At 33.5% G+C, this 27,289-nt stretch overlaps 1 protein-coding gene across 2 annotated transcripts in view; it reads right to left on the bottom strand.

The window, feature by feature from the left end:
* Positions 1-27,289, bottom strand: part of Pcdh11x (protocadherin 11 X-linked) — a 609,896-nt gene that overhangs the window by 293,845 nt on the left and 288,762 nt on the right. For both annotated transcript variants that reach the window (XM_052735076.1, XM_052735067.1), the window contains exon 5: positions 2,004-2,033. In XM_052735076.1, coding sequence (XP_052591036.1) covers positions 2,004-2,033 — 30 coding nt within the window. The remainder of the gene's footprint in view (positions 1-2,003; positions 2,034-27,289) is intronic.

Raw genomic sequence — 27,289 nt, 5'->3', positions numbered from 1 at the left:
ATATAAGAATATCTCTAGACATATGTATGTGTACAGATTTATATATACAGTATACTTGCTTATATACACATACACATATATATGTATACATATATATATTCATATATGTATATAATGATTGGAAATAAATCAGTATATTAGCAGGTTATTCTATAATTCTTATTTTGTTGGGAAAGCTAATAAAAAATTTACCAAATGTTCATAATTATCCATTTTTAAGATTATGCATTTTTTAACCAAACTTAGCTTTTCCTCACTCCTATTAAACCCACCCTGCCCTTCCCCTGACCCCAATATTTAGAAATCACTAAAAAAGTGAGATGTGTCCCCATCACCAATTCTTGCCAATCAACTGACACAACATTCTTTTTCTTGGATTGCACTATGTTTCTTGTTTATTCAGCTTCCTCTTAAGAGTCTGCTTATCTCTATTGGCCTCATCTAACCCAATACAAGAACAAACAATTCTGTTGTTTGTAGAGACTGTATAATTTCCAAGGCTATGCAGAGTTCTAGCATCCTTTCTTCTGAATAACGTTTTCCATTTTTAAGTTCCTATTTGTTTTCACATGACAAAATATCCTTAACAAAGATACTTACTACTCTTTAAAACCATAAATTTAAAATTAATGATCAATGAGCTTACTTTCAAATTCATAGGAATTGTTGAGAACATTAGAATACCCCAAACCTGTAAACTTCTAAACGCTTCTACTTTCTCTCTCCTGTAACTCTTCCCTCCTTTGTAGCCAGTGACATTTCATTAAATACTGTATTTGGTTTTGTGTTTTAAATCGGCAACTCTATTATTCTTTTTATGGACTTTGGTCTTCTGAGAAGAGTAGCTTTCAAATTTTCAAAACTCCTAGGTCATAGTGATCTGAAAGACAGTTCCTAAAGACATTTGACATCTCTTGGGAAAGTATATTGGTTTATAACTCTGATGTTGTTATTTTACTTTTTCCTTTAAACATTAATGCTAATTCATATTGACATTCTAGTAAAATTCTGTTTTCAGGAAGTTCTTACACTTGATAAAAATATGTAAGGGCATCTGATGTAGTGGATGACTTTATGGCAAAGCGTAAGCCATCTTTTGGCAAGTTGTTCTTCAAATGTCAAATTTGACCCATGAAACTACAATGTAATAGTTCATTGTGAAGATCGTATACATTCAGTTTATTAGTAGAAATAGCCATATGCTGGTGCGTTGAATTAATAGTTGTTAATGGCTTAATGAAATATCATTTATAAGCAGTTTAATGTTAATATCATTCATTCAATCAGAAAACGTGATAAGAAACCCAAGGTATAATGCTAGGAAATTTGTCATCTAACAGAAAGTTTATTTAATATTAGTGGTCATACTATTTAATTAGAGAGGGAATTAAAATTTAGTAGGATGTGTAAATTATTTTATTTTATTTTATTTTATGAATTCTGGAAAGCTAACATTGCTTAGAAGAATTAACTTTTATATCTATCTCAGAATTAAAATTTTTCACATTAAAAGATGATATTCTACAGATTAGTTTCTCAAAGAGTAATATTTTGTTGTTTATCCATGAGTAGGTTAATTTTAATTTTCTTCTATTTGATGCTACTAGAGAGAGGTTCCTGATTCATAGTCACTAATTTACTGTGATCTCTGTTAATATGATAATTGACACAGAGTTACTCCCTTTTATTGCTAAAATTTATCATACAAAAACCTATATTAGCAAGACATTCACAAACTAATGTTGCCAACAGTACATTATATTTGGAACAGTGAGAAAATAAAGTAGTGTTGAAAAATAAAATAAGACCTGGAAATTTGATCTAGAACTGTATAAGTAATGCAGAATATTGAGACAGCTCAATATGAAGCTCTTCCAAGGCAGAATCATAATATATGTCATATTAAATACAGTTTTAACTCCACAGAGAAAAAGCTGAGGTTAAACAATTTAAATAAAAAAATCAACATATCTTTAAATAAATTTTAAAAACTGTAATCTTACCTTTCCTGCCTTTCTTCCTTCAGATTTCCGCTGATTTGGGATAAAATGGAAGCAAGGGAAGGAAAACAAAACAAAACAAAGACAAAAATCAGCTTAAATTTGATTAGTGCATATACATTTTATTTTTTTAACAAAAGTATGTCAATATTCCCAGAGCAATAGTATACAGTTTTGCTTTGTTCTCAGTGACAGTATGAACAAGCAAATATAACAGCACTATAAATTTCATGTAACAACATGAACGACCATATAAAACACTGATTGGTTTTAAAAACTTCAGTTAATCTACATAGAAATTACTCTTTCCATTAGATGTTCTCTTTTGATATCACACACATCTCACCAAATTTTGAATGACCAGGTATTTAGACGGTATATGAACCCATTTCTTATTTATAATAGGATGAACTAAGTTCATTGGAAATTTTTGAATTAAAAACCAACATACAGAATATTTATATGTCATCATGATACTATTTCTAAATGTTAAGTCAATAGATTTGGTGGTTTTTAAGAGAGGCATGTTAATTTAATTCAGTTCAACTAATTGCTTAAAACTATCATGATGGACTCAGGGTTCAATTTATTTAAGATATTTTTCTTTGTAATGTCCCACAAGAGGCATGTTAATGAACACTTTAAGACTCAAGAAAATTTTAGAATATTCATTTTTACAAATTTATTCTGAATTTTAAAGGATGTGAATACTAATGAACTAAATGTATGTATTTCTAAGTAATTATAATCTCCAAAGTCCCCTTTTCTCTACTTTTATCTTGGTTACCTGTCCATTGTACAATACTGCAAAAATGCCTCAGAGAACCTGTTAGAAAGCCAACAATCACAGAAAGATAGATACAGGAAGTGTAAATACAGAGAGGAGTACATTCAATATTATGAGAGAGAAAAAATAGTCTACATTTTTCATACAATGGCCAATTATCAGTCTCAGAAAAATCTAAAATAGGAATGCATTAAACCATACTACAGATGATAAAATGAACTAAATTGGTAAATTTAGTTCCTCAAAAACTAACCACCACATTTAAGAATTACATGTATTCTCCCTACTAAACATGTATTATGAGAAATTATTTATGTAAAAGTCACACACTATATATTTTACTCAAGCTGTAACTTAAAAGTCTGTAGTACATGCACTCATATTAATTTAAGCAAAAGTCAATTTTAGGATATTCTCATCACTGAAAATAAATCCTCATATAATTTATCTCCTCCATTACTATGAACCAACATTACTAGAAATGCTTTAAAATTCTACTTTACTTCGATGGATAAAATTGTCAGTGGTGATATAAAGATATTTTCCCCACTTTCTTTTACTATAATTTCTTCTGCTGCTTTAAATATCCACTAATCAACTTTTTATCTTTATAAATTTCAAAGTTTGGGTCGGGCGTGTTGGTGTAAGCCTTTAATCCCAGCACTCGGGAGGCAGAGCCAGGCAGAGGCCAGCCTGGTCTACTAAGCAAGATCCAGGACAGGCACCAAAACTACACAGAGAAACCCTGTCTTGAAAAAAAAACAAAAAATAATAAGTAAATAAAAATAAAAAATAAATTAAATAAATTTCAAATTTTGGGGCATGGCATATTAATTAAATCATTTTCTATTTAATAGTTTAACTTAATTTTTTAATTTAGTATAATGATTTAAAGTTTCAGTTATAATTATACATTTTAATAAATGTATTTACTTTTTGTGTCTAATAATATTCTATTGTAAAAATTCATTGTGTTTCATCAAAACATTTGTTCATTGAATCAGATTTAGTTCATCTGTACATATGGTTGTTAGGAATAATATAATTGTTTAAACACACAGAGATAAAGGTGCTCTGTGTGCATATGAGTGATGGTATGAATGAGAAATGTCTCTCATGTGCTCAGGTATTTGAATACTTAGTTCTCTGGTGGAATCACAGTTTGTAAAGGTGATATAGTCTTGCTAGATGAAATATATCACTGGGAACAGGCTTTGAGAGTTCATAGACTTGACCCACTTCTACTTTACTCATTCGTTTCCAGTTTTGCAGTTGAAGATGTGATTTCACAGCTTTCTGTTCCTGCTGCCATGCATGTTATTTATTATCATGCTACCCTACCATGATGGACTCTTCCTTCCCTGAACTCAAAAACCAAAATAAACTCTTTCTTCTGTGATTTATCTTAGTCATGGTGTTTTATTACAGCAACAAAAATTTAATCAATACAATATGGTTTTCAAATATATGTATAACGTTTGAAGTACAAACGTTAGCCATAGAATATTTCTGTTTAATTGTTTGAGGAAATTCCTGATTGTTCCACACAGTTGCTGTAATTTACATTGCTTCCAATAGTATGTGAAGTTTACCTGTTCTCCACTATCTTGGAATTTAATTTTAAATAATTAACTTTTTAATTATTTCTGCCCAAATATTTAAATAACATGCACTAGTAATAAAATTGGCTCTAACTTATGTGTCATGACTATTCTTTGATATTGATTACATGATTATATGCTACTAAGCTACTCATTTTGATAGATTGAAATGTAACTTATTTTCTCACACAAATTTTTGCATTATTTGAAACAAACATTTAAATTATAAACGCATGTTGAAGCAAACAACATTTCTATAATTACTCTCTTATTATGTTCTATTATGGAGGAGGAACTCTAAAAGCCCCATAAGTTACTGAGGAATAATTAGCTTTGAGTAGTTGCTGGGAAAGGGAGAATAATTCTTTCTTGAGTGTTTCCACCAATAGGATTGGCATGCTGCAGTGGATGGCCCCGCACCCATGCACATGCTCAACAGCATCAATTGAATATAAGAGAGTAACAAAAACAAGTAAGTAAATAATTAAAGACATAAAACTAGTAGGGGAACATGTTGGCAACTTATGAAGGGAGTTGAAGGGGGGAAATATGCAGGAGACATGATCAAATTCATTATATGCATAAGAACTTCTTAAAGGATAAATGAAAATTATTATCTATTAAAATCTAAAGTACTATATAGCATAGTAAACAAATCCTAGAGAGTAAAATTTAGAGTGGCTAACCAATGACTCGTCCAACATGAGGCCCCTGCTGTGAGACAGTCCATGCTCTATGCTGCTTGGATGGCAGATGGCCAGGACCCAGAGGCTAGACAGCCCAGAGACCCAGGATAGAATCAAACACAACTGACCAAAATAAAAAAAGAAGTTAATGAAATGATTCTTAATTATATTCTGCTATACTCATACATCAGAGTCTAGTCCAATCGTCATCAGAGAGGCTTTACTTAGCAACTGGTGGAAAAGGATGAAGAGACCCACAGCCAAACATTAGGTGGAGCTCAAGGAACCCCCGGGAGAAAGGGAAGGATTGTAGGAGTCAAGGACACCAGGAGGAAAAGGACCCTAAAAATTAACTAAGCAGGGTTCATAGAGGTTCACAGAGACTGAAGAGGCAACCACAGAGACAGTATGGTTCTGCACTAGGACCTCTACATATATGTTACAGTTGTGTATCTTGATCTTCTTGTGGGACTCCTATCAATGGGAGCAGAGGTTGTCTTTGACTGTTGAGCACTTTTGGGACCATTTTCCTCATACTAGCTTGCCTCATCCAGCATTGATATGAGGGTATGTGCCTAGTCTTGTTATGACTTGATATGGCACATTTGGTCAGTATCCCTGGGAGGCCTGCTCTTTTCTGAAGGGAAACGGAGGAGGAGTGACTCTGGGAGAGAAGGGAGGGGTATGTATGGGGTCGACTGAAAGGAGTGCAGGGAGGGGGAAACTGCAGTTGGGATGCAATGCATGAGAGAAGAAACAAAAGAGAGAATGGGCAGTCATGGAATGATGACATATCAGTTGGTTGGCAAAAAGAAAAAAAAACGAGAAAACTGGATTAAATGATTCTGATATGATTTTTAAATCGGAGTATTTTATAAAGTACTAGTGTAGAGTAAAATTAAATAACAGAGCATTTTCAATGAAGATCTAATCTAAAAAAAACTAAACAAAAACAAAATTGTCTTAATATGGCCTATGAGTAAATTATTATAGGTAATAACAAATTACCAGCTTCTCACTAGGAATCATGAATGATTTAGAATACATCTTAGTCACACTTAATCCTTTTGGTTTACTTTAAAATCCAATCTTGCCTTGAAATTTTCTCATTCTATGACAATAACAAAAGTAATGTGACAGATACATCTGCTTTCTGAAAATACTGTGTGTCACATGAAACATGGCTTTCATTTTTAATTGTTTACATATTTTTTTCTGTTTGTTTATTGCCAAGATGAATGCAATTGTCTTTGATATCACTTTAAATTACAGATCATCTTAACATGTTAACTTGTTAAATGAGAAAAATTTGGCTGAGGGTATTGCATTGTCTATTAAAGTTTGTAGATGTTTGCAATAAAAGCAATAAAGTGATTATGAAAATGAGCAAAAGAATACAAATGATCTTTCTTATTTTCTAGAAAAAAATCACTGTTTAAAAATGGAATCAGATGCCTCCAGAGGTTGCTTTATTACTTGATAGAAGAGAAAGTAGGAAGTAGTCTTGAACACATTGGCACAGGATAACACTTCCTAAGTATAACACCAGTAGCACAGACACTGAGAGCAACAATTAATAACTGCGACCTCCTGAAACTGAGAAGCTTTTGTAGAACAAAGGACACAGTCAATAAGACAAAATGACAGCCTACAGAATGGGAAAATATCTTCAACAACCCCACATCTGACAGAGGGCTGATCTCCAAAATATGCAAAGAACTCAAAAAGCTAGACATCAAAATACTGAACAATCCATTTAAAAAAATGGGCTACATCCAGATCCCTCAGTCATTGGATGGGGTTTCTAGCACGACAATTAGGGTGTTTGGCCATCCCATCACCAGAGTAGGTCAGTTCAGGCTATCTCTCGACCATTGCCAGCAGTCTGTTGTGGGGGTATCTTTGTGGATTTCTGTGGGCCTCTCTAGCACTTTGCTTCTTCCTATTCTCATGTGGTCTTCATTTACCATGGTCTCCTATTCCTTGTTCTTCCTCTCTGTTGTTGATCCAGCTGGGATCTCCTGCTCCCCCAAGCTCTCTTTCCCTCGACCCTTGCCCTTCATTACCCCCACTCATGCCGAGTGGAGCTGTGGGAGTCCAATTAGTGAGAAAGAGGAGGGTTTATATGAGCAAGAATTGTTGAGACCAAGGTTGGATAAAGCACAGGGACAAATAGCCAAACGAATGGAAACACATGAACTATGAACCAATGGCTGAGGGGTCCCCAACTGGATCAGGCCCTCTGAATGTGTGAGACAGTTGATTGACTTGATCTGTTTGGGAGACATCCAGGCAGTGGGACCGGGTCCTGTGCTCATTGCATGAGTTGGCTGTTTGAAACCTGGGGCCTATGCAGGGTCGCTTGGCTCGGCCTGGGAGGATGGGACTGGACCTGCCTGGACTGAGTCTACCAGGTTGATCTCAGTCCTGGGGGAGGCTTTGCCCTGGAGGAGGTGGGAATAGGGGTTAGGCTGGGGGGAAGGTGACGGGGGCAGTAGTGGGGAGAACAAGAGAATCCGTGGCTGATATGTAGAACTGAACTGTATTGCAAAATAAAAAAAAAAGAAAGAAAGAAAAAAATGGGCTACAGAGCTTAGCAGAGAATTCTCATCAGAAGAATCTCAAATGGCTGAAAGCCATTTAAGGAATTGCTCAACATACTTAGTCAGCAGGGAAATGCAAATAAAAATGGTGTGAGACCATCTTACACCTGTCAGAATGGCTAAGATCAAAAACACTAAACACTGCTACTCTGGAAATCAGTATGGTGGTTTCTCAGAAAATTGGTAATCAATCTACCTCAGGATCCAGCTATACCACTCTTTGGCATACACCCAAGGAATGCTCAATCTTATCATAAGGACACATGCTCAATTATGTTCATAGCAGCATTACTCATAATAGCCAGAACCTGGAAACAACCTAGATGCTCCTCAACCGAAGAATGGATTAAGAAAATGTGGCACATATACACAATGGAGTACTACTCAGCAGTAAAAAACAATGATGTCATGAAATTTGCAGGCAAATGGATGGAACTAGAAAATATCATCCTGAGTGAGGTAACCCAGGCTCAGAAGGACAAACATTAGGTATATACTCTCTCATAAGTGGATACTTTATGTAAGGCAAAGGATAACCAGACTACAACCCATAGCTCCAGAAAAGCTAGCTAACAAGGAGGACCCTAAGAGGGACACATAGATAGCTCAGAGAAGGAGAAATAGATGAAATCTACATGAGCAAACTGGGAGTGGGGAGGGGGGTAATGGAGGGCAAAGAATGGGGGATGAGAACATAAGGAAATGGGAGGGTCAAGCTGGAACAGGAACAGAATGGGAGAGCAAGGAAAGTGATACCATGATAAATGAAGACATCAAGGGAATAGGAAGAGGCAGGCTGCTGGGGAAGTTCTCAGAAATCCATAAGGAAGCCGCCACTGGACTACTGACAATGGTCAAGAGGGTTCCTGGACTGGCCTACTCTGGTTACCAGGCTAGTGAATACCCTAACTGTCATCACAGAGCCTTCATCCAGTGGCTGATGGAAGCAGACTCAGAGATCCACAGCTAGGAGCAAGGCTGAATTCCGGGAATCCAATTGATGAGGGAGAGGAGTGATTCTGTGGGCAGGGGACGTCTGGATCATGGTGGGAAAATGTTCAGAGATGACTGGCCACACTAGTTGAAACCAATGAACTGTGGATTAATAGCTGTGGAGCCCCCATGGGACTAGAGTAGGCCATCTGGATATGGGAGACAGTTGTTTACCTTGAACTGTTTGGGGGACCCCCAGACAGGGAGATCAAGATCCATCCCTGGTGCATGGGCAGGCTTTTTGGAGCCCAGTGCCTAGGATGTGATATCTTGCACAGCCTTGGTGGGGGGGGGGTGGGGGAGGGGTTGAACCTGCCTTAGCTGAGTGTGCTAGCCTCTGCTGACTCCCCATGGGAGATCTTGACTTGGAAAATGTGGACATGGGAGATGGGTTGGGGGAGAAGGCTGGGGACTGGAAAGAGGGAAGGGGGGCAGAACCTGTGGTTGGTGTGTGAATAGAAAATTTCTTAATAAAAAAAAATTTAAAAATGCAATCAGATTGCTCAGTCTTGTTGTTTTCCAGCTTTCATGTTAGATGAAACAATGAAAAACTACATCTACAACAAAAAATTTAAATGACAAGTATCAAGTTTAAGGTGAAAAGGTATTTAAAAACACTATTATTAGTTCATAAGTAACATATGTCTCAAATGAAAGCTAAAAGCTATGATAATTTCATGTAAACACCAGTTGAAGTATAGTATTGTGATATTGATTTTAACACAGATTATTTCTTATGTAGAAACACATTATCTTCATGGATATTACACAGATTTCCTGAGTACTCTGTTGCCTGTAATACAATATATAACTTGGATATGAATATGTGTTTATTTAAGATGTGATATACTGTTCTAATAAGATAAATTATATGATAAATGTGATTTCATTTATTCATTAAAATTTGTGAATAGATTAAAATTATTTAATTTCTGTATTGTTGTTATTTTATTTCCTAACTAATAAATATCTCTGATAGAAAAATGCTCAAAATTGTATTTGTACATGGTAGTATTTGCACAGACTTTATTCTTAGTCAACTGCTTTTGTATTATTCCTGGTGGAATTCTAAAACCTATAATTGCATAAGCTACTAGGCAATTATCCTATATATAAAGAAAAGCAAAGGCTCAACAGTGTCTCCTACCTTCATATACAAAGTTCAGTCAAGGCTAGTTAGTAATGCACTGATTCATTTACCAAGCTAGTTAGGGAGTTACTGCCAAGATAAACACAGTTTTCTTTGCTCCCTAAGAAATTGATTCTATAAATGGGAGTAGAGTTCACAACATAGATACATATAATAGTTATAGTATCCAAACAATATACCATCTCCTTCACTAAGAAGCATAATTTTTCACATAGAATTATTTGTACATTTTTAGTTGCAGTGTTAGCAGAGATGTAAGATGAACATTAATTAAAGGCAAAACTTCATATTTACCATAGCCCTACCAATCAGTATCTATGATGCTGCCAGAATTTCCTAAGAAACATAGAAGAGCACACTTCCTGAGTGGTCTATAAAGTCTTGAATTGTCAAAGACTTGCATTAAAACTGCATGAGCTAAGGTCTGAGCTTCATTTTAAAAGTGATTTCATTCCCTAGAGGTGTATCTACCTCAGGCATCTTCTCTGTATTTAGCACTTAAAGTATCTAAAATATTTTAAGCTTGTTCATTTTTTTTTTTACTGCTATGTGAAACTATCTTGGAAATTTTCTTTTTAAAAAATTGATTTTGTTGAAGTTGCTATTTTCAGCTTCCAATGAAACATAAAACAGACAATGTTTCCATTTATCTGTCTGGGTTATTTTCAGCAGAGTTCTATAATTATGAGAGTTTTGTTTTTATTATTGGTTAATTATCATTAGTTGTTTTGAAAGATTAAGAAAATAATAATTTAGAGAGAGTTTAATTGTGAAATTTTATAAAGCAACAACCACTAACTGAACATCTACTCTGTGACAGGCAGAGTAGCTAAAATCTTAATCTCACAAGGTAAATTGCTTAGCCTAAAACACAGTTTCACTGTTATTAATTTTGCAGCTTGGGTGACTTGGTAAATTATTTAACCACATTTTTTTGTGATTGTGACTGAGCCTGTTCATTTGTAAAACACCAGTAATAATACTAATTACATGACAAAGTGGCTATGCTGTCTAATTAAGTCAATACGCAGTTTTATAGTAAGTATTAAAAAATGCTGGCTGCCACTAGTACTGTCATTATTTTAACAACACTATACTGTTTGAAAGTATGAAATACTATGTGAAATAAAGAAATTGTGGTCTCATATATTTAAAGCTTAGTCCATAGTTGCTATTTAGGAAGGATTAAGACATGGTTTTGCTGAAGAAGGTGTGTCACTGGGATGGGTTTTAAGGTTTCAAAAACAAAATCCAGGGCCAGTCTCATTCTCCTTCTGCCTACAACTTATTGATCTTATGTGAGCTCTCAGCTACTTCTACAGTACCATGCCTGCCTGCTTATAGCCAAGCTTCTACCATGATGGTCCTCGACTCACACTCTGGAACTGTAAGTCAGCCCCCAATTAAATGATTTCTTTTATAAATTACCTTGGTAATGATACCTCCTCATAGCACTAGAAAAGGGACTAAGGCTAAAACATCTTAGTAATTGACACAATCAGCTACTACAAGTGAATCATGGTTGATACATATGAAAGCACCAGAAGTGGTGTAGAGGGTTGTAACTGGAAAACATTTTTGCTTTTGAGTCCCAAGGGAATCACTCAGGAAAGCAAATTACAGAAATGAAGATAATGCCAATAGGATTTCCCTTAGCATATAAAATACGTTTCTAATCCCACATTTTTTCCAGCTAGTGACTGTTAACCACAAGTAAAAAGCTAGCATTGTTAAAAAATATTTTTTCAAATAACTGGAGAAACATAATTTAATCCATGGCCTGTAATGTCAAATCAGTGGTGAAGTACAGCTTTCTATACTAGGCTCATGGGATACAATCTTGGCCCAGATAATGAGGTCTTTATCATTGTCATCCTAATTATAACTCATGTTGAAGTGATTAGATCACTTGTTAGAATGAGGTATTGTCAGCACTAAGGAGGCAATGATAATAAAATAGTCCATATAATTCCTTCATATATATGTCTAGTGCCTCAAATTATTAACTGATTATAGAACTTGCAAGTTTTACCCTATATTTATATTCATCATTTGAACAGGAAGCAATCATTACAAACAGAGAACAGCAGAAATCAAAACACTTTATAATAAATATTCTGCAGAGATAGAAATAAAATTAAAATTGATTACAGCCACAAACTTTGATATAATAAATCAGAATATCCCTAAAAATGCTCTAACAATATCTGATTTAATTTACACAAAGGTCATACAACATTGAAGGCATGAAAACTTTCCTTTTCCCTTTATTTTACTACTGGAAGAATCTTATTTATTTGCCTCTATGTCAAGAAAAGGTTTAAAGTGAATGCATTTCAGCTCTGGCAGATAAACTTGGAAATATTCATCCTAATAGCATCAGTGCTATGTATATGTAAGTTACTATGAGGATGGAGATATAATCGAGCTGTTAAAAACTCTGAGAGAGCCGGCTGTCGTGGTGCACGCCTTTAATCCCAGCACTCGGGAGGCAGAGCCAGGCGGATCTCTGTGAGTACGAGGCCAGCCTGGACTACCAAGTGAGTCCCAGGAAAGTCGCAAAGCTACACAGAGAAACCCTGTCTCGAAAAACCAAAAAAAAAAAAAAAAAAAAAAAAACTCTGAAACTCTGAGAGCTTGCGGAGGACCAGAGTTCAACTCTAAGCACCCACATGGCAATTTAGAACCATATAAAACTGTAATTCTAGGGGACCCAATACCTTCTTCTGACCTCTATGTGAAGTACACAAATACACTGTAAACAAAATATATTCAGACAAAATACCCACACATATAAAAATAAAAATTTAAATTTAAAATTAACTATACACTCATAATGAAAATGCATATTGGATTGAGAATAGGAGCGTTATTTATACAAATTAAGGAGAACATAAAAATAAATAAATAAATAAATAGTATTATATTAAAAATGGAAAGACTACATATTATGCTCAGGTAGATTGCAGAGATATTCTTTTTTCGGTACTCTTGCTCAATATCAAGCTAGATATAAGGCTAGAAAATTGAAGAAAAGGTATTTGAAATTAAGAAATGAACCAACCTCTATTTATATGCCATGCAATTGTCTAACTAAAATATAACAACAAAATAAAAGCACTTACATAAATATTAAATTTAGCACTGGTATCAGATATAAGATCAGTAAACTTGAGTCTCACTCATTATGTAGCCATCGCTAGATCAGAATTCACGAAGTAGACCAGGCTGACCTCAAATACATAGAGATCTACTTGCCTCTTCCCTGGAGTGCTCAGATTAAAGACATCCACTACCAGCCCTGTGATCAATTGATTCTTTCCTTGGGAAAATATGAATTTATATATATTTTTCTTCATTTTATATACAAGTCCAGATAACTTACTTGTATTTCTGAACCATTCTGTGCAATAACGCAAAATTTTAGAATGCATAAATTTAGAATGCATAAACAATAAGTCATGAGTGAAACAGGTTAGCGTTAAAGCAACAACTACTTTCATAAATTTAAAAAACTTCAAGAACAATATAATAAGATTTATCTTAATATCTATTGGACACATAAAACTCCAGGTTACTCCAAAAATTTATTTTTAACTGTTAAAAAAAACTTGTTCCCTATAATATGAGCATCAGATTTTATTATTTAGTATCATTCAGAAAAGACTTTAAAAATGAGATCTGGAATGGTTTCTCATGCTTATCATGTCTTATTTTGGTAAATTCATATGGTACACAATTTCTTTGGTCTTCACATTCCACAGTGCTATCAATACTCAAATATATCAAATAAGTCTTGGGTAAGGGAAGGCCACACATGCTAAGTACATGCTCAAACGCTGAATTACAGCTCATCAACTTTAGCTTATTAATATCTGGAACTAATAATATTTTAAATTACAATTATATTAGCACATAGAACTCTCAGTTCGTATTTCTGGAATAAGAACTGGTTATGTTATCTGTGCCAATATTATCTCTATTAAATCACACTCTTGCTTATGGCTGCATTTAAAATAAAAGTGAAAGATAAGCCCATTCCAAGGTTCATTGCAAAACTTTTTTTCTTTTGGTCAGCAATATTTTGGTGAAGAGATGTATTTCAAACAAGTACAATGCTGACTTTCTCTAAATATTATCCCACTGCCCAGACTTTCAAACAAATTCTTCAAAAAAGTTGACCTCCAATTCCCCTCTGTTCCTGTCTTGTATATGAAAGAATGAAATATAAAGACAGCTTTAAGTGGTACAGTTTTGGTCTGCAGATCTTATCAAAGGTCTAGAGTTACAAACCAATGCTGCTCTATTCAGCAATAATGATAATAAAAAAATCCACCTGGAACAAACTGAGGTATCTCATATATTACAGTAAGCAAAATATACCTTTGAATATAAAGGGGTATGTTTTTGTGTATATCTCATTTATAATAATTTATTTTTACTTACAATTCACATATTTGTATTAAAATTCTCCGCTTTCCGAATTTCCATACAATTGATAACCATGATACTGTCACTGAAATTATGACCTATATCTGGTATTCTAAATTCAACTTAGTGATGAGGCAAAACTTCTATGAATATAAAGGGAGTAACTTTTTATCAATAAACTACAGAATTTGTGGATGATAATATTGCTATATAAGAACTATAATCATTACTTTTACTTTTATGGTATTCATAAACAATTCAAATTTGAAAGGAAATAATATTGCTTCTGAAATGTCTTCCCTAAAATGTACAATAAAATACCTTTGGAGACATTATATAATTTAGAAAGAATTTATCATTTATCATTTATCCTCTTATCATTAAAACAACTCATGGAAAATCTTTTAGTATCTTTTGATGAATAGTAACATAATGAAATTATGATTTATTTTATTATGAAATATTTCCTTGATACTGTAATTAACAAAAATTGACTCTTCTATGGCTCACTTAAAAAATGACACTTGTCTTCAAATATAAGTGATGGCAATAAGAAAACATAAGTGATTAAGAGATACAAGCACAATAGTTATTTATATTAGAAATTTGTTCACCTAAATAAAATGGTATGATACTCTCCGTATTCTACGTCTTGTTTTGTAAAATATACATTATGTTGTGCACACCTGTGCATGTATGTGTTTTCAAGTGACAAAACTATCAAGTTAGTTTCAAACCTTGTCCAGCCTTGAGGCAGGGGGAAGGGGTTGGACATGCCTTTACTGAATGTGCCTTCCCATGGAAGGTCTTGCCTTCTTGTGGGTAGGAGTGGTGGTTGGGTTGGGAGGAGAAGGCTGGGTAGGCGGGAGGAGAGAAGAGGGGGATCTTTGTTTTGTGTGCAAAATGAATGAAAAAAATTCTTAATAAAAAAAAGAAAGTATCCTTGTTTAAAAATTGCATTGAAGTCAGGCGGTGGTGGCGCACGCTTTTAATTCCAGCACTCGGGAGGCAGAGGCAGGTGGATCTCTGTGAGTTCGAGGCCAGCCTGGGCTACAAAGTGAGTTCCAGGACAGGATCCAAAGCTACACAGAGAAACCGTGTCTCAAAAAACATAAAAAATAAAAAATTGCATTGAGAACACGCAGTCATACTTTATTAATGCCCAACTCTGCATTATTTATATTTCTTCTAGTATAATCATGAGACCTCTTTCTTTGCCCACTCTGACAAGAGCTGCACTAAACTTCTCACTTGAATCTGTCACTATAGTTATCATTTTATTCATAATGTTTTAACTAGCCAGACTTCGTCATGATTAAGTTTAAATCTGACATTGACATGCCTTTGTCAAACAAAGATAAAGATTATAGTACTGAGTACTGATGAGTTTATATTAATAAAAATCAGAAGATGCATTTAAGAGGAGTAGCATTTTCTAGAAAAATGATAAGTGGTTCTCTGATTTGGGCCACTACTTGTACCAGCCCTGTTACCTTTACTGCCCTGACTATTTAAAGGCATACAGTCTGGAAATATTTCATTATTCTTTCAAAATCAAGCTGCTAAAACTACGCTAGTAATCTATAGAAGATTGGAATCACTGTGTCTTTTTACAATCATAAACCTTGAGTTATTTTTATTTGAGAGAATAGTCTTATTAAGATCCATGGATATGACAATGTAAGTGTATTGCACTATAAGACGTATGTAATAAAATTATAATTGAAAAATGAGTACTCTTCCATCAAAAACTCTACAGTGGTTTTTTATTAGTTAAAATTCAAATGCACTTGAGACTCAAAAGGACAGTGTAACTTTTTCTGCATTCAGTAACATCCATAGATTTAATGCATGTGGTTTTAGGTTAATTCCCAGTAATTATATTTATGAAGAAAATATTTTTGTGAACTAAAATACACCCTCAAACACTCATATCTGACGTTTCTTTCCAATTATTTAAATTAATCTTCCACAGTAAAACACATTACAAAATCATTTTACATTAAGTTAAATTATAAAACAACATCAGGAACTGAGACACAGAAATTACTGTAAGCCAGATATTTTAATTTTATAGTTAAGCAGTGAATCTAACTCAGATATTCCATGACAAAGCACAGAGAGAAACAAGTAGCATGCCATATTGTTCTTGCAGTTATTGAGGTATGGCTCTTTAAATGTTATACACAGCATCATGCAAGCTTTGTAGTATTTTCAAGCAAGCAAGAAAGGACTACACCATGACCAGCTTCTAAATACGACAACAGAACATCAATTAACATATGATCTATGTAACATAGATCAATGATCTATGAGGTCATGTGTTACTAACATTATTTTTATGTTCTAATATAATTAGTGTAAGGAAGAAGTCTGCCACAGGAGTCATTGTTATATGAAACTGAATAAAGCAAGGTTCTGGGAGGCATTATATGAAGCTAATAAGTAGGGAAGCAACAGATTCATTGGTTATGTAGAGGTGATATGTTGTGGTAGAGTCAAATTTTCATAGTAAATTATATTTCTATTTAAGGATGAAAATTAATACACTTCCTCTTAGTTGTAAGTCTTTATATTACACTTCCATATTTATATCCGTTGTCTATGCCTACATCTGTGGAGAAAAACGTTTATGTATGTATTCAACAGTCTAATTTTTCCAAAGGAAACAAAATAACATATGATTTGGTAGGTAGAAATTATGCACCAGAATTTAATAAATTTGCTAGAAGACGTAGAATACATAGGATATCATACCATTTTATTTAGGTGAACGAATTTCTAATATAAATAACTATTGTGCTTGTATCTCTTAAATTGTGCTTGTATCTCTTAAATTTCTAACAATGCAATAAGTAATTTTAAAATATCGTATATGTACGTGACATTAGACATATTTGCAAAATTTGGAAAAATATGAAATCAACAAAATTGCAGAGTGCACCATCTAGTGGCTTGTACATGACAATAGTCTTGACTCTTAAATTACAAGCATTCTTTTTTTGTTATTTTAATTCTTTGTGTCCTTTTATAAAATAATTTTATTCATTTATTTATTTATATATTTATTTATTTGTGTAGTGTGTGTATGTGTGTGTGTGCGTGCATGTGTGGGAATGTACATGTGTCAAGGCACATGGGTGGAAGTCAGAGGACAAATTTTAGGATTCCTTCCCACCATATGAGTACAAGGAATTAAACTTAAGTTGTTATGCTTTGTACCAAGTAGCTGAACTGACTGACACATATCACCACCCCTCAATAATCTTTTACCCTCTGTTTCTTTCTGTTACCACTGGCCAATCTATTCCCGCCTTTGAAAGAGAAATAAACAATGTGTATGTGTTCTATGAAGCAAAATAAAATTCCATAATTCTGACATGTCACGAAAATAATTAATTTCATATTATATAAAATTAAACATAATAATACTGAGACACAAATACATTAATGATTTTATAGACGCAATCCATACAGTAATATTCCTACAACTTTGGTTCCTTTACAAATGTCCCTGTATCAGGAGGAAATTTCCCAGTTTCACTTACCTACTTACCTCTTATTGATATTTTATAATTTTCAATTAATTTACTTTTATTGAATTAGTAAATAATGAAATATTGCTTATTTTCAAACTTGTCTTCTCGTACATTGATATAGGTATACTTGGAGAAATTTTCTCCTTCAGTATGACATACTTTAAAAAATAATAGTGAGCTCATTTCCTCTTTCTACTTTGGAATAATTTATCTGTATTATATATACAAACTCTGTACTTGATCCTGAAATACCTGTTGGAAACTGCCCAATGCTGCTTTCTTTGCTCTTCTTATTTGCAGATGTTAGTGAAGAATTGCAATGATATTCCTGCTAATTCTTTGTTGCCCTTCAACTACACACTGCAGTTGTGTTTCAAGGCAGCTTGAAAGTGGTAAGGCATGGAAACAGTGACTAACGTATTATCTGAACTTTCTTCACTGGTATTTTTTCCTATGCCATGTGAGCAATGGAGAGTCTAACTGAAGCCTCCCTACAGTGTATGGATTTTTAGATTATTTACTGACAATAGAAGAACATTTATCAACAAGTATGGTAGAATCTATAGAAACTTTTTCTTTTCACCACTGAGAAATAATGGGAATGTTTCCAGGATACTAATTTGGTTGACCATTTAACAACATCTGTAAACTTAAATAAGAAATTTTGTAAAGGAAAAAAACCTTGCTTTTCAATGGTACAGATATACATATATTCATATTGATAGAAAAATTTTTAAATGGAAAATTGAAGCATATAATAAACATAAGACAAAAATTAAAATACCTGTTTACAGGAGATAGGTCTAAAATCTCTCTCCCTGTTTCTTTTGTTGTTGTTGTTGTTGTTTGGTTGTTTAAGACAGGGTTTCTCTGTGTAGATCTCACTCTGTAGACCAGGCTGGCCTTGAACTCACACAAATCTGAGTGGTTCTGCCTCCCCATTGCTGGGATTAAAGGCGTGTGCCACCACCAGTGGCATTTTTTAAATTTTTTTTCCCCCAAAATCTCTTAAAGTATGTTTTTACTTAATTTTTAATGAAAACTGCATGTAAAAACAGCTGATGTTTCTTGTACATTTATATTCTCCTGAAGCAAGTATTAAAGCAAATGTAGATATTTTTCTTTACAAATATTTCAGAAAATATATTTCAAAATATCACAAGGATTTTGACATATAATAGTGGAGTGTCATCTCACTAAGATTATGCAGATTTCTAGTGACTGTCCTTCATTGATTTTAATTACCCAGTGTAATTCACAGTACATTACTTCTAAGCAATAAAGTTATAGACATTTCTGGGTTTCTAAATTTGAGAATAGTTTTAGCTTTGTTTTATAAGGAACTGTAGACTATACATACCCGAGTAGACATTTGTGAATTTAGAAGCTTTAGGGGGAAGTGAGCAGAAAATTATTTTTCAGGAAAGTGATAGCAAAATCTTACAACTTTTCTTATTGACAATATCTGGGCCTCAGCTGTATAGGAATTTAGATTACACTTTAAAAATTAAGGAAATATACTTATAAGTGTTATTCTTTCTTTTATTACAATTTATCAAGGATAAATCTTAAAATATTTTTATAGTTGTGTCAGTGGACTATACAGCTAAAGAGTTACTATAAAATTAGAACAGTTATAAAATAATTATACCTAGAAAAATCTCATGCCATCTCTGTCACTCCTCTGATATTAGCTAACAATTTATTTCAGGTGCTGTCATGAAAGTTCACGTTTAAAATTTCTTTCCTCTCTAGGCTGTTAATGTATTCTGACATTATTAATGGCTCCCTTATGGAATCACACTCTCTATGTGTTAGCATTTATATTTCAGAATCACTTAGCAGGGGAGAAAACAAATTTAAACTCTTCTGTGCCAAGCAATCCCACTACTCAGATGTCTGGGAATTGTCTAAAAAGAAAAATGAGACCTTGGCAAACTGAGAGGAGACCTGATGACTATTTCATGTTGTCCTTAGAATCTGATTGCTACCCTCACTTCCTTGAATAACAGCTTTGTTTCTCTTCCTATGCCTTTGCTCATTCTGAGAATTTTTCTCTTCACAGTCCAAAAGAATTCTATAGCTATTATTTCACTCCCACCTGAATTGAAGCCATCTAAGAGCTCAACTCAAATTTCTCCTTTTCTAATGAATACAATAACCTACTTCAGTCTCAGTGGACTTTAAGTCCTATGGTACTCAAGATCTGTAGTGCACAGTTTAGCCTAAATTTAAAGGAGAGTCTTGATTTCTAAGGTGAAGTATTTTGCTTCAATCATGCAATGGTGATTGAATACTTAAATATCCCTTAGCATAAGGATACAGATCCACATATGCCTACATGTTGTGTGGTAGCGTTATCTGTTTCACCAATGAGAAAACCAGCACTTTGACCATTGCTTCATCGTTAACAAAGATAAACCAGGTAGGCCTACTCCAAATTTCTGTGTATGTTGTATTACATCCATCAAACTAAAACAGGTTTCAATGGATAGCAAACAAAAGCAGAATGGTTTCTGTTAAAATTGAGAGTATACTAAATTATGTATTCAGATATTGACCTGTTATGTTAATTTTCAAAAGCTGAGCATCAATATTTTGTAGTGCCATGATTTAAGATATAGCTAAAGTATATTCAATGAAATTGGGGAATAACTTCTACTTGTTTAAGATGACTAAGTAATTAGATTATTCAGCATATTTTTTGGTTGAGAATTACATGACAATTGTGTATAATCTATTGTATTTTAAATACAATTTTAAACCTTCAAGTAACAAACTCCAAAAAACAAAGAGGTAGATTTGGAACGTTTATTGATAAGCCTATATTCTCTACAACAGAGTAGATAAATGAAAAGGTAAATAAGATGATGATGGTGTTAGTAGCAGCCTGAACATAGTTCATTCCTTTCTTTCTGATCAAGTTTTATTTCATTTTATTATTATATAATCCTAACTGCATAGATATAACTGCTTCTTCCATGTTTTAGTTTCATTGACACCGCACATTGGGTAAAATATTTACATCCATCTGTTTTTCATTTTTTGAAAAAATGCTATTCTTCAAGTTTGTTGTTAAATTTATATGCTTGTTTAGTTTTCTAAATTATCCCGTTTTGCAAAATTTTTCTATAGGCTACTACTGCATCTTTATAGCATCCATGGTCTGAATCATTAAAACTCCAACAAACTTACAAATCTGTTTTTCTCCCCAAGGAAAACAAAACTCAGAAATATGACTCTTATAGGTTTTGGTTTTTAAAGAAACACGGAAATATAATTTAAGTTCTGATGGGATTATAAATGAAACAGGTTTTTTTGAGTAAACAAAAAAAGGCACAGAATTGTTTGTTGAAATTAATAAAATAGCATATGCTGTTAAAATCAGCAACATTAGGATTATTAGTCATTTCCAGCAATGCTGTTATATTTTAGAAAATGTATTTCTTAACAGAAAATAAAATTGAATGAAACCAAATGACCAGTATTTACTGAAATTGGCATCAATTTAACATTTCTCAAAACACTAAGGATTACTGAGGCAAATGTTCAGGAGGTGAGTTGGATGACATTTCCCAAAAGAAGACACACAATTGTCTTTGAGTATATGAAAAATAATGGTCCAAATCATTAGTAATTGGGACAAGGCAAAACCACAGTGATATCACTTCAACTCATTAAGAATGGTTTATACCAGAAAGAATAATGATAACAAGGGCTTGTGAGGAACAGGGGAAATAGATCCTTTGCACACAGCTGTTAGGAATGTAACTTGATCTAGTTATTATTGAAACTAGGCATACTTTAGAAAATTAAAGCAAGATCTATTTCACGGTCCATCGACACATATACTGAGTACATATTCACAAGAATAAAATCAATATTTCAACAAAATTTATTCTCACCAATGTTGAGCTCAGTATTATTTCAATAGCAAATAAATGGATATAACATGTCCATTAGTGGCCAATGGATGAAGAATATATAGTTCATATAAAAATGTAGTAGTATTCAACCATAAAAGAAATAATATCCTGTCATTTTTGACAACATAGATAGAAAAGAATGAAATCTTATATTTCGTAACAGCACAGACAGAGCCAGAAGTCATTATTTTAAGTAAAACATGTCAGGTACAGAAACAGAAGATAAAGTTCTGCATAATTCCCCACTCATATGGAATCTGAGGAAAAACTGATCCCAGAACTTCAGAATAGAATGATAACTTCTCACAAGCCGTGAATTGTAAGGAGAATGAGGAGATGAAGAGGATTATCAGTAAGCTACAATAAGATAAGAATAAGAATCCCTATTGTGCTGTTGGACAGTAAAGTGATTAAGGATAATTATGTATCTCAAAAAGACAATACAAGTCAATCTAAAATTAATCCAATTGATTTATAACTATTCCTGCAGATATTAGCACAACTCTGATAATCAAGGTGTAATTTCCTTAAGTAGAGAAAACTGATGGAATGAGAATGAACATGAAAACAAGGAAATCTTGTTTCAAACTCTACCACTGACTGCTTCTGTGAGTGAGTGTGAGACACAATAGCTATTACAGCTGAGTGAATCAAGTATCAAATGACTGTGTTTTTTTTCAATGAACAGTTCCACGTTCATTCTGTATCATTGTTATATAAATATTACACGTGTATTATATCAATGTGCTGCACAAACCTTAACCCTATTCACCTCATTCTAATCTTCTGTTTCCAGCTTAAATATTATTACTAACAGGAACTCTTTTCCTGATCTCTACATGTAGTCAAATGCAATCATCTCATATGGTCACAGCATGTTACATAGTCTCCATTTAGCATCTATTAATTAACATCTTGACTTATAATTGGTAGCTGGCACAACATTGATTTTTACTAATCTGTGAGTTTTAGAAGATGGACTTATGATATTTTTTTCTTTTTCTTTCTATGATTAAACTGTCGGTATTTTCCATAGCACAAACTAAACACTCAGCGAATCTTTTTTTTTTTTTTGAGTTATTGTGTTAAGTGACAATAAAGTAAGGCAGACAAATTACAAAAAACTTACTTGGGAAAGTATTAAACAAGCTAGGAGAGTTGGACATATGGCACAAATAATTTATTTACCTTCATTTATAACAAAATGCGTTTTATGCAGGTGTAAATTATAGCACTTCAGTAGAGCTTACTCCCAAAGACATTTTTATTAGAATATTAAAAGAAAAAATTTGCATTTGACATGCTGTAAAACTCTCTTTTAAACCAATAACAAGGGAGCTTTTCAAAACAGTTGCTCTAGAGAAAAACATCAACAGAAGCTCAATATGTTTCCACACTACAAATAAACAACGGCACAAAGCACTCAAAGGTGCTACAAGAAGGGAAAGTAAGGAAAGCAATTGCTTTGGTGGAGGGCACTGACAAGAATCTCAAAGCACACTCAATTTGCCAAGAGATAATCATTTTAGAGAGAGAGAGTGTGTGTATAAATGATACACAGAAAGCATGTTCAGGGGCTCTGTGGGTTGTAAAAAATGTTCACTGAATTATTTTCTTTCGAAAGTGTGTTGTGATACCTTAAATATGCTTGTATTTTTCAACATCCTTCTTTCATATACACTCTTTACTATCAAGTATTCAATTATGAAGAAGGCAAATTATGCTAGCAAACTGTCACCATTATTGTCTTTCATGGCATTTGCCAAAATAAGTGTCACTACCTCAAAGAAACATCAGTACAGCTGTGTCATGGAAGGTACATCTAGCCTTAACTGCAACCACATAGTTAGTAGATACTTCTTCAGTATTGTTAAATGCCAACATGGGGAGAAGGGTTTAGAGTACACCAAAAGAATGCTGTTGCTCTTATTCCTCACATCACCATGCTTAGACAGTCTTCCAGGGGAAGCATTTTCCTTCGCAAGCAAAGTTAAACAGCAAATTTATTCTTAATGCTATTTTTTTTTTTTTTGCTATACACTTAACACTGCTGTTGAACAACTAAGGAAAATCATTAAATATCTAGTTTAACTTCAGTGTGGATGTTATGCAAGCATGTTTTCATTTACATAAATACAGAAAATATGAGCAAATCTCAGATATAAAAGGTAATTTAAAAAGACTCTGCCTCAGGATTGTTTTATAGAATCCTTTAAGAGGTGATTTTGTGGACTTTATCAAAAAAGATACAGCTGATTTTGTAAATGTTGTTTTACTCAGGATGTCAATTATTAATGTTTCCATGCAACAGGATTCATTTAATGTTGTTTAAAATATAGCCTGTATGTACTATGAGCACTGGAGAAATTGAGGACAGTAACAGTAATTATAGATGACAAAATCAAGTAGTCGGTATTGATTATTGGGTCGTCTGTGAAGTGCTTCTGTTCTATCCTTGCCAAAGTAAGGAAAGGCGTATTAAATTTCAATTTCAGAAGCTTTATATTTTCTTAGACTTCAAAATGAGATACAATCTATTTGTGAGATGACATGTGTTTACAGTCTAAGAACTATGGATCTTTTTTTTTTAAAAAAATGTATGAGTAGACAAAAAATGAATATTCACTAAAGTTTAAAACAGTGCTATGGTCCACACAGCTCAGTGGGTGAAACAGTTATGTGCCAAGCATGATTCTAACTGCCTTACAAAAGATATAGAATATTATGCTCATCAATTGCTAATAAAATATGTCATGACAAATGTTAAAACAAAACTCATAGGCATCAAATAGTGTAGTGAAGAGAACACAGCCAGTCAGTATCAATGCCATTATATAAAGGCAGAACTAAGTGACTTCAAAACCCAAGCTCTTATCTAGCATAGGTTATCATCTCTTTTAAAATATATAGGTGGATATTAGTGCTGAGATAACGGATGAATGTCGTGCATGGCACTGAAGAACATCTAGTGAATGTAAGACACTCTGCTACACATGGAGGCATTTTTTTTTTTTTTTTTGGTTTTTTTGAGACAGGGTTTCTCTGTGTAGCTTTGTGCCTTTCCTGGAACTCGCTTTGGAGACCAGGCTGGCCTCGAACTCACAGAGATCCGCCTGGCTCTGCCTCCCGAGTGCTGGGATTAAAGGCATGCGCCACCACCACCCGGCGGCATTTTTTAAATATCCTCATTGCTCTCAGGATCGCACATTCTTCAGGGTGTAAAAAGGCAGGATCACAGATACTTGCAATTTAAGCCCAGATGTGAAGAGCCTCCTGAGCTGTAAACATGGGGCTCAATGAGTTCAAAGAGTATACAACTAATGGTCAGCTGGACATGAGTGCAAATTTTCACTGTTAAGCAGAGATAGATATGAGGGAGAAACATTGAGTAGGAAGTGAGAAATACATAATTTAACATGTAAAGATGAACAAAGACAAAGAATTAGCAATGTGTTTGCTTTTACTACAATATAAGTATGCATTAAAAAATGGGCAGTAAAGATCAGAAATGTAGGGGCCAAAAATGAAAGACTGAATGCCATGAATCTTATTTCAATATCCAATAAGAGTCAATTGAAAACTTGTAGAGTTAGCATATTCTGCACTCAATAGAGGATAATCTGTAATTACCATTGACATCTAGACTGATATATATGGTAATCGTTTTAGAATGAACTAGAAAGAGAAGCCTAGGAGAGTCAAAGTTTCACAACAGCTTTCCAAGTTAGTGTGATTTGCAACCTTGCTATGAGGAATATGCAGATGAACCTATTTGGGACCTCATTCTCAAGAATTCTTGAAAGCTAAAGCAAATTAAAACTGACTACAGAGCTTCTTTGCAAAAACCTGGTAAGCTTCCAAATAACCAGAAACTCTTCACTTGTCTTAAACTATTTTCATATAACTTTAGTTATCAAACAAAGCTTCATATCATAGAGCAGAGCTTACAACTATAGATAGTTCAGGAATTATCAGTAAGAAATAACAGGAGAGTAGGACTAAATTCTACAAAGTCTAAAAAACCAGCAACTAAAGCAAAAGAATAGTAAAAAAAGTAAAGTTTCAGAGGTAACCATTTGCTGAATCGTTCTACCACTGCTTCACTTACCTTTGGTAAGTGCACTAACAATGAACAGAGAAAACTGATATTGTTACAGAGGACATAGTGTATGTTCTAAAATAAAGAAGTCTCAGAATGATTGACTCAATATTAAGACTGAGTTATTTGCCAGAATATTATGTGAAATATGTCCATATCATTCCCAAGACCTCCTTGACATTGTGCCTTCTTTACAAACCAGATAACAATTTGCCTTACAATTAATCCTAGAAATCAACAAATGTTCTAATGAGTAACACGTTTAATAGACATGTAGTAGAGGTTTTGAAAAGCTACTGTTTCATTTTTTAATTTTGTTTTTCATTTTTTTTTTGTTTTTTGAGGCAGGGTTTCTCTCTGTGCAGCTTTGGAGCCTTTCCTGGAACTCACTTGGTAGCCCAGGCTGGCCTCGAACTCATGGAGATCTGCCTGCCTCTGCCTCCCGAAGTGCTGGGATTAAAGGCCTGCACCATCACCGCCCGACCTTGTTTTATAATTAAGTAACTATAGATTACTCCAACAAGTGTTAAAAATGTGACACACACACATATACATATATATAATGTATATATATAGTATGTATATAGTATATAATGTTTCCTACTACGTGTCTGAGAAAATTCAATGGTACTTCCTCAAAGAGGAAAATAAGTTTCTAATAATCTCTTTCTATCTCCTCCCTCTCTCATATATATATGTATATATATATATGTTTTATTATATATATTATATTATATATATATAATGTAAATATTTAATGAGATAACTATCCCAAATTTACAGGTATAGAAACAAATTTAGATAATTTGTCCCCTTTCCCAGCTCTCACATATCATTAATGGAAGATCCTAACAAGAACTTGACTGTAGAAAGAACCAAATATGATGGATACTTGATGACTAGTATAACCACTTATGCATTTTCTTCTCTACAGCATCCTTTTCAGCAAAAAGGATCTCTAGTTTCCGCGTTTGTTCTAAATTTGTATTTCCTCTTGTACACTCTCATGTTCAGAATCATGCATTTATGGCAGTGCTGTCCTCAGATGGATTCGTTGTGTTTATTCATTTCTCAAGTGGCCTCCATTTCACTTCCAATGTGATCTTCTTCGAATCCAACATGATAAATGAACTGATGAGCTTTATTACCTTGATTTTAGTGTGATCAACAAACAAGGTTCCCTCTGTGATTACAAACAGAATTTCTTTCACTTGGATGTTAGGCGTAGCTAGTTAGAAGACTCATGCACAGGCTGATGAGTCATAATCCAAAATTCTATGTAAACAAATGATTCATATAATATAGATATAGTATCTTTGATTTCCTTCTTATATTTGAAAACTGCAAATCTATGTTTTATTCATTTGAATTATGATTATACTGAATGATATTTAAAGTCTATATTTATTTTCGAAAGTCTAATTACCAGAAGATATGAATATCACAGTTAGCAACTTCTTTTCAAAGTTGATTG

Source organism: Peromyscus californicus, unplaced genomic scaffold (genome assembly GCF_007827085.1).
Source record: "Peromyscus californicus insignis strain IS unplaced genomic scaffold, ASM782708v3 Scaffold_10__1_contigs__length_136768540, whole genome shotgun sequence".
Taxonomy (NCBI): Eukaryota; Metazoa; Chordata; class Mammalia; order Rodentia; family Cricetidae; genus Peromyscus; species Peromyscus californicus.
Note: the sequence above shows the minus strand (reverse complement) of the source record. Positions and strands in the feature narration are given on the sequence as shown.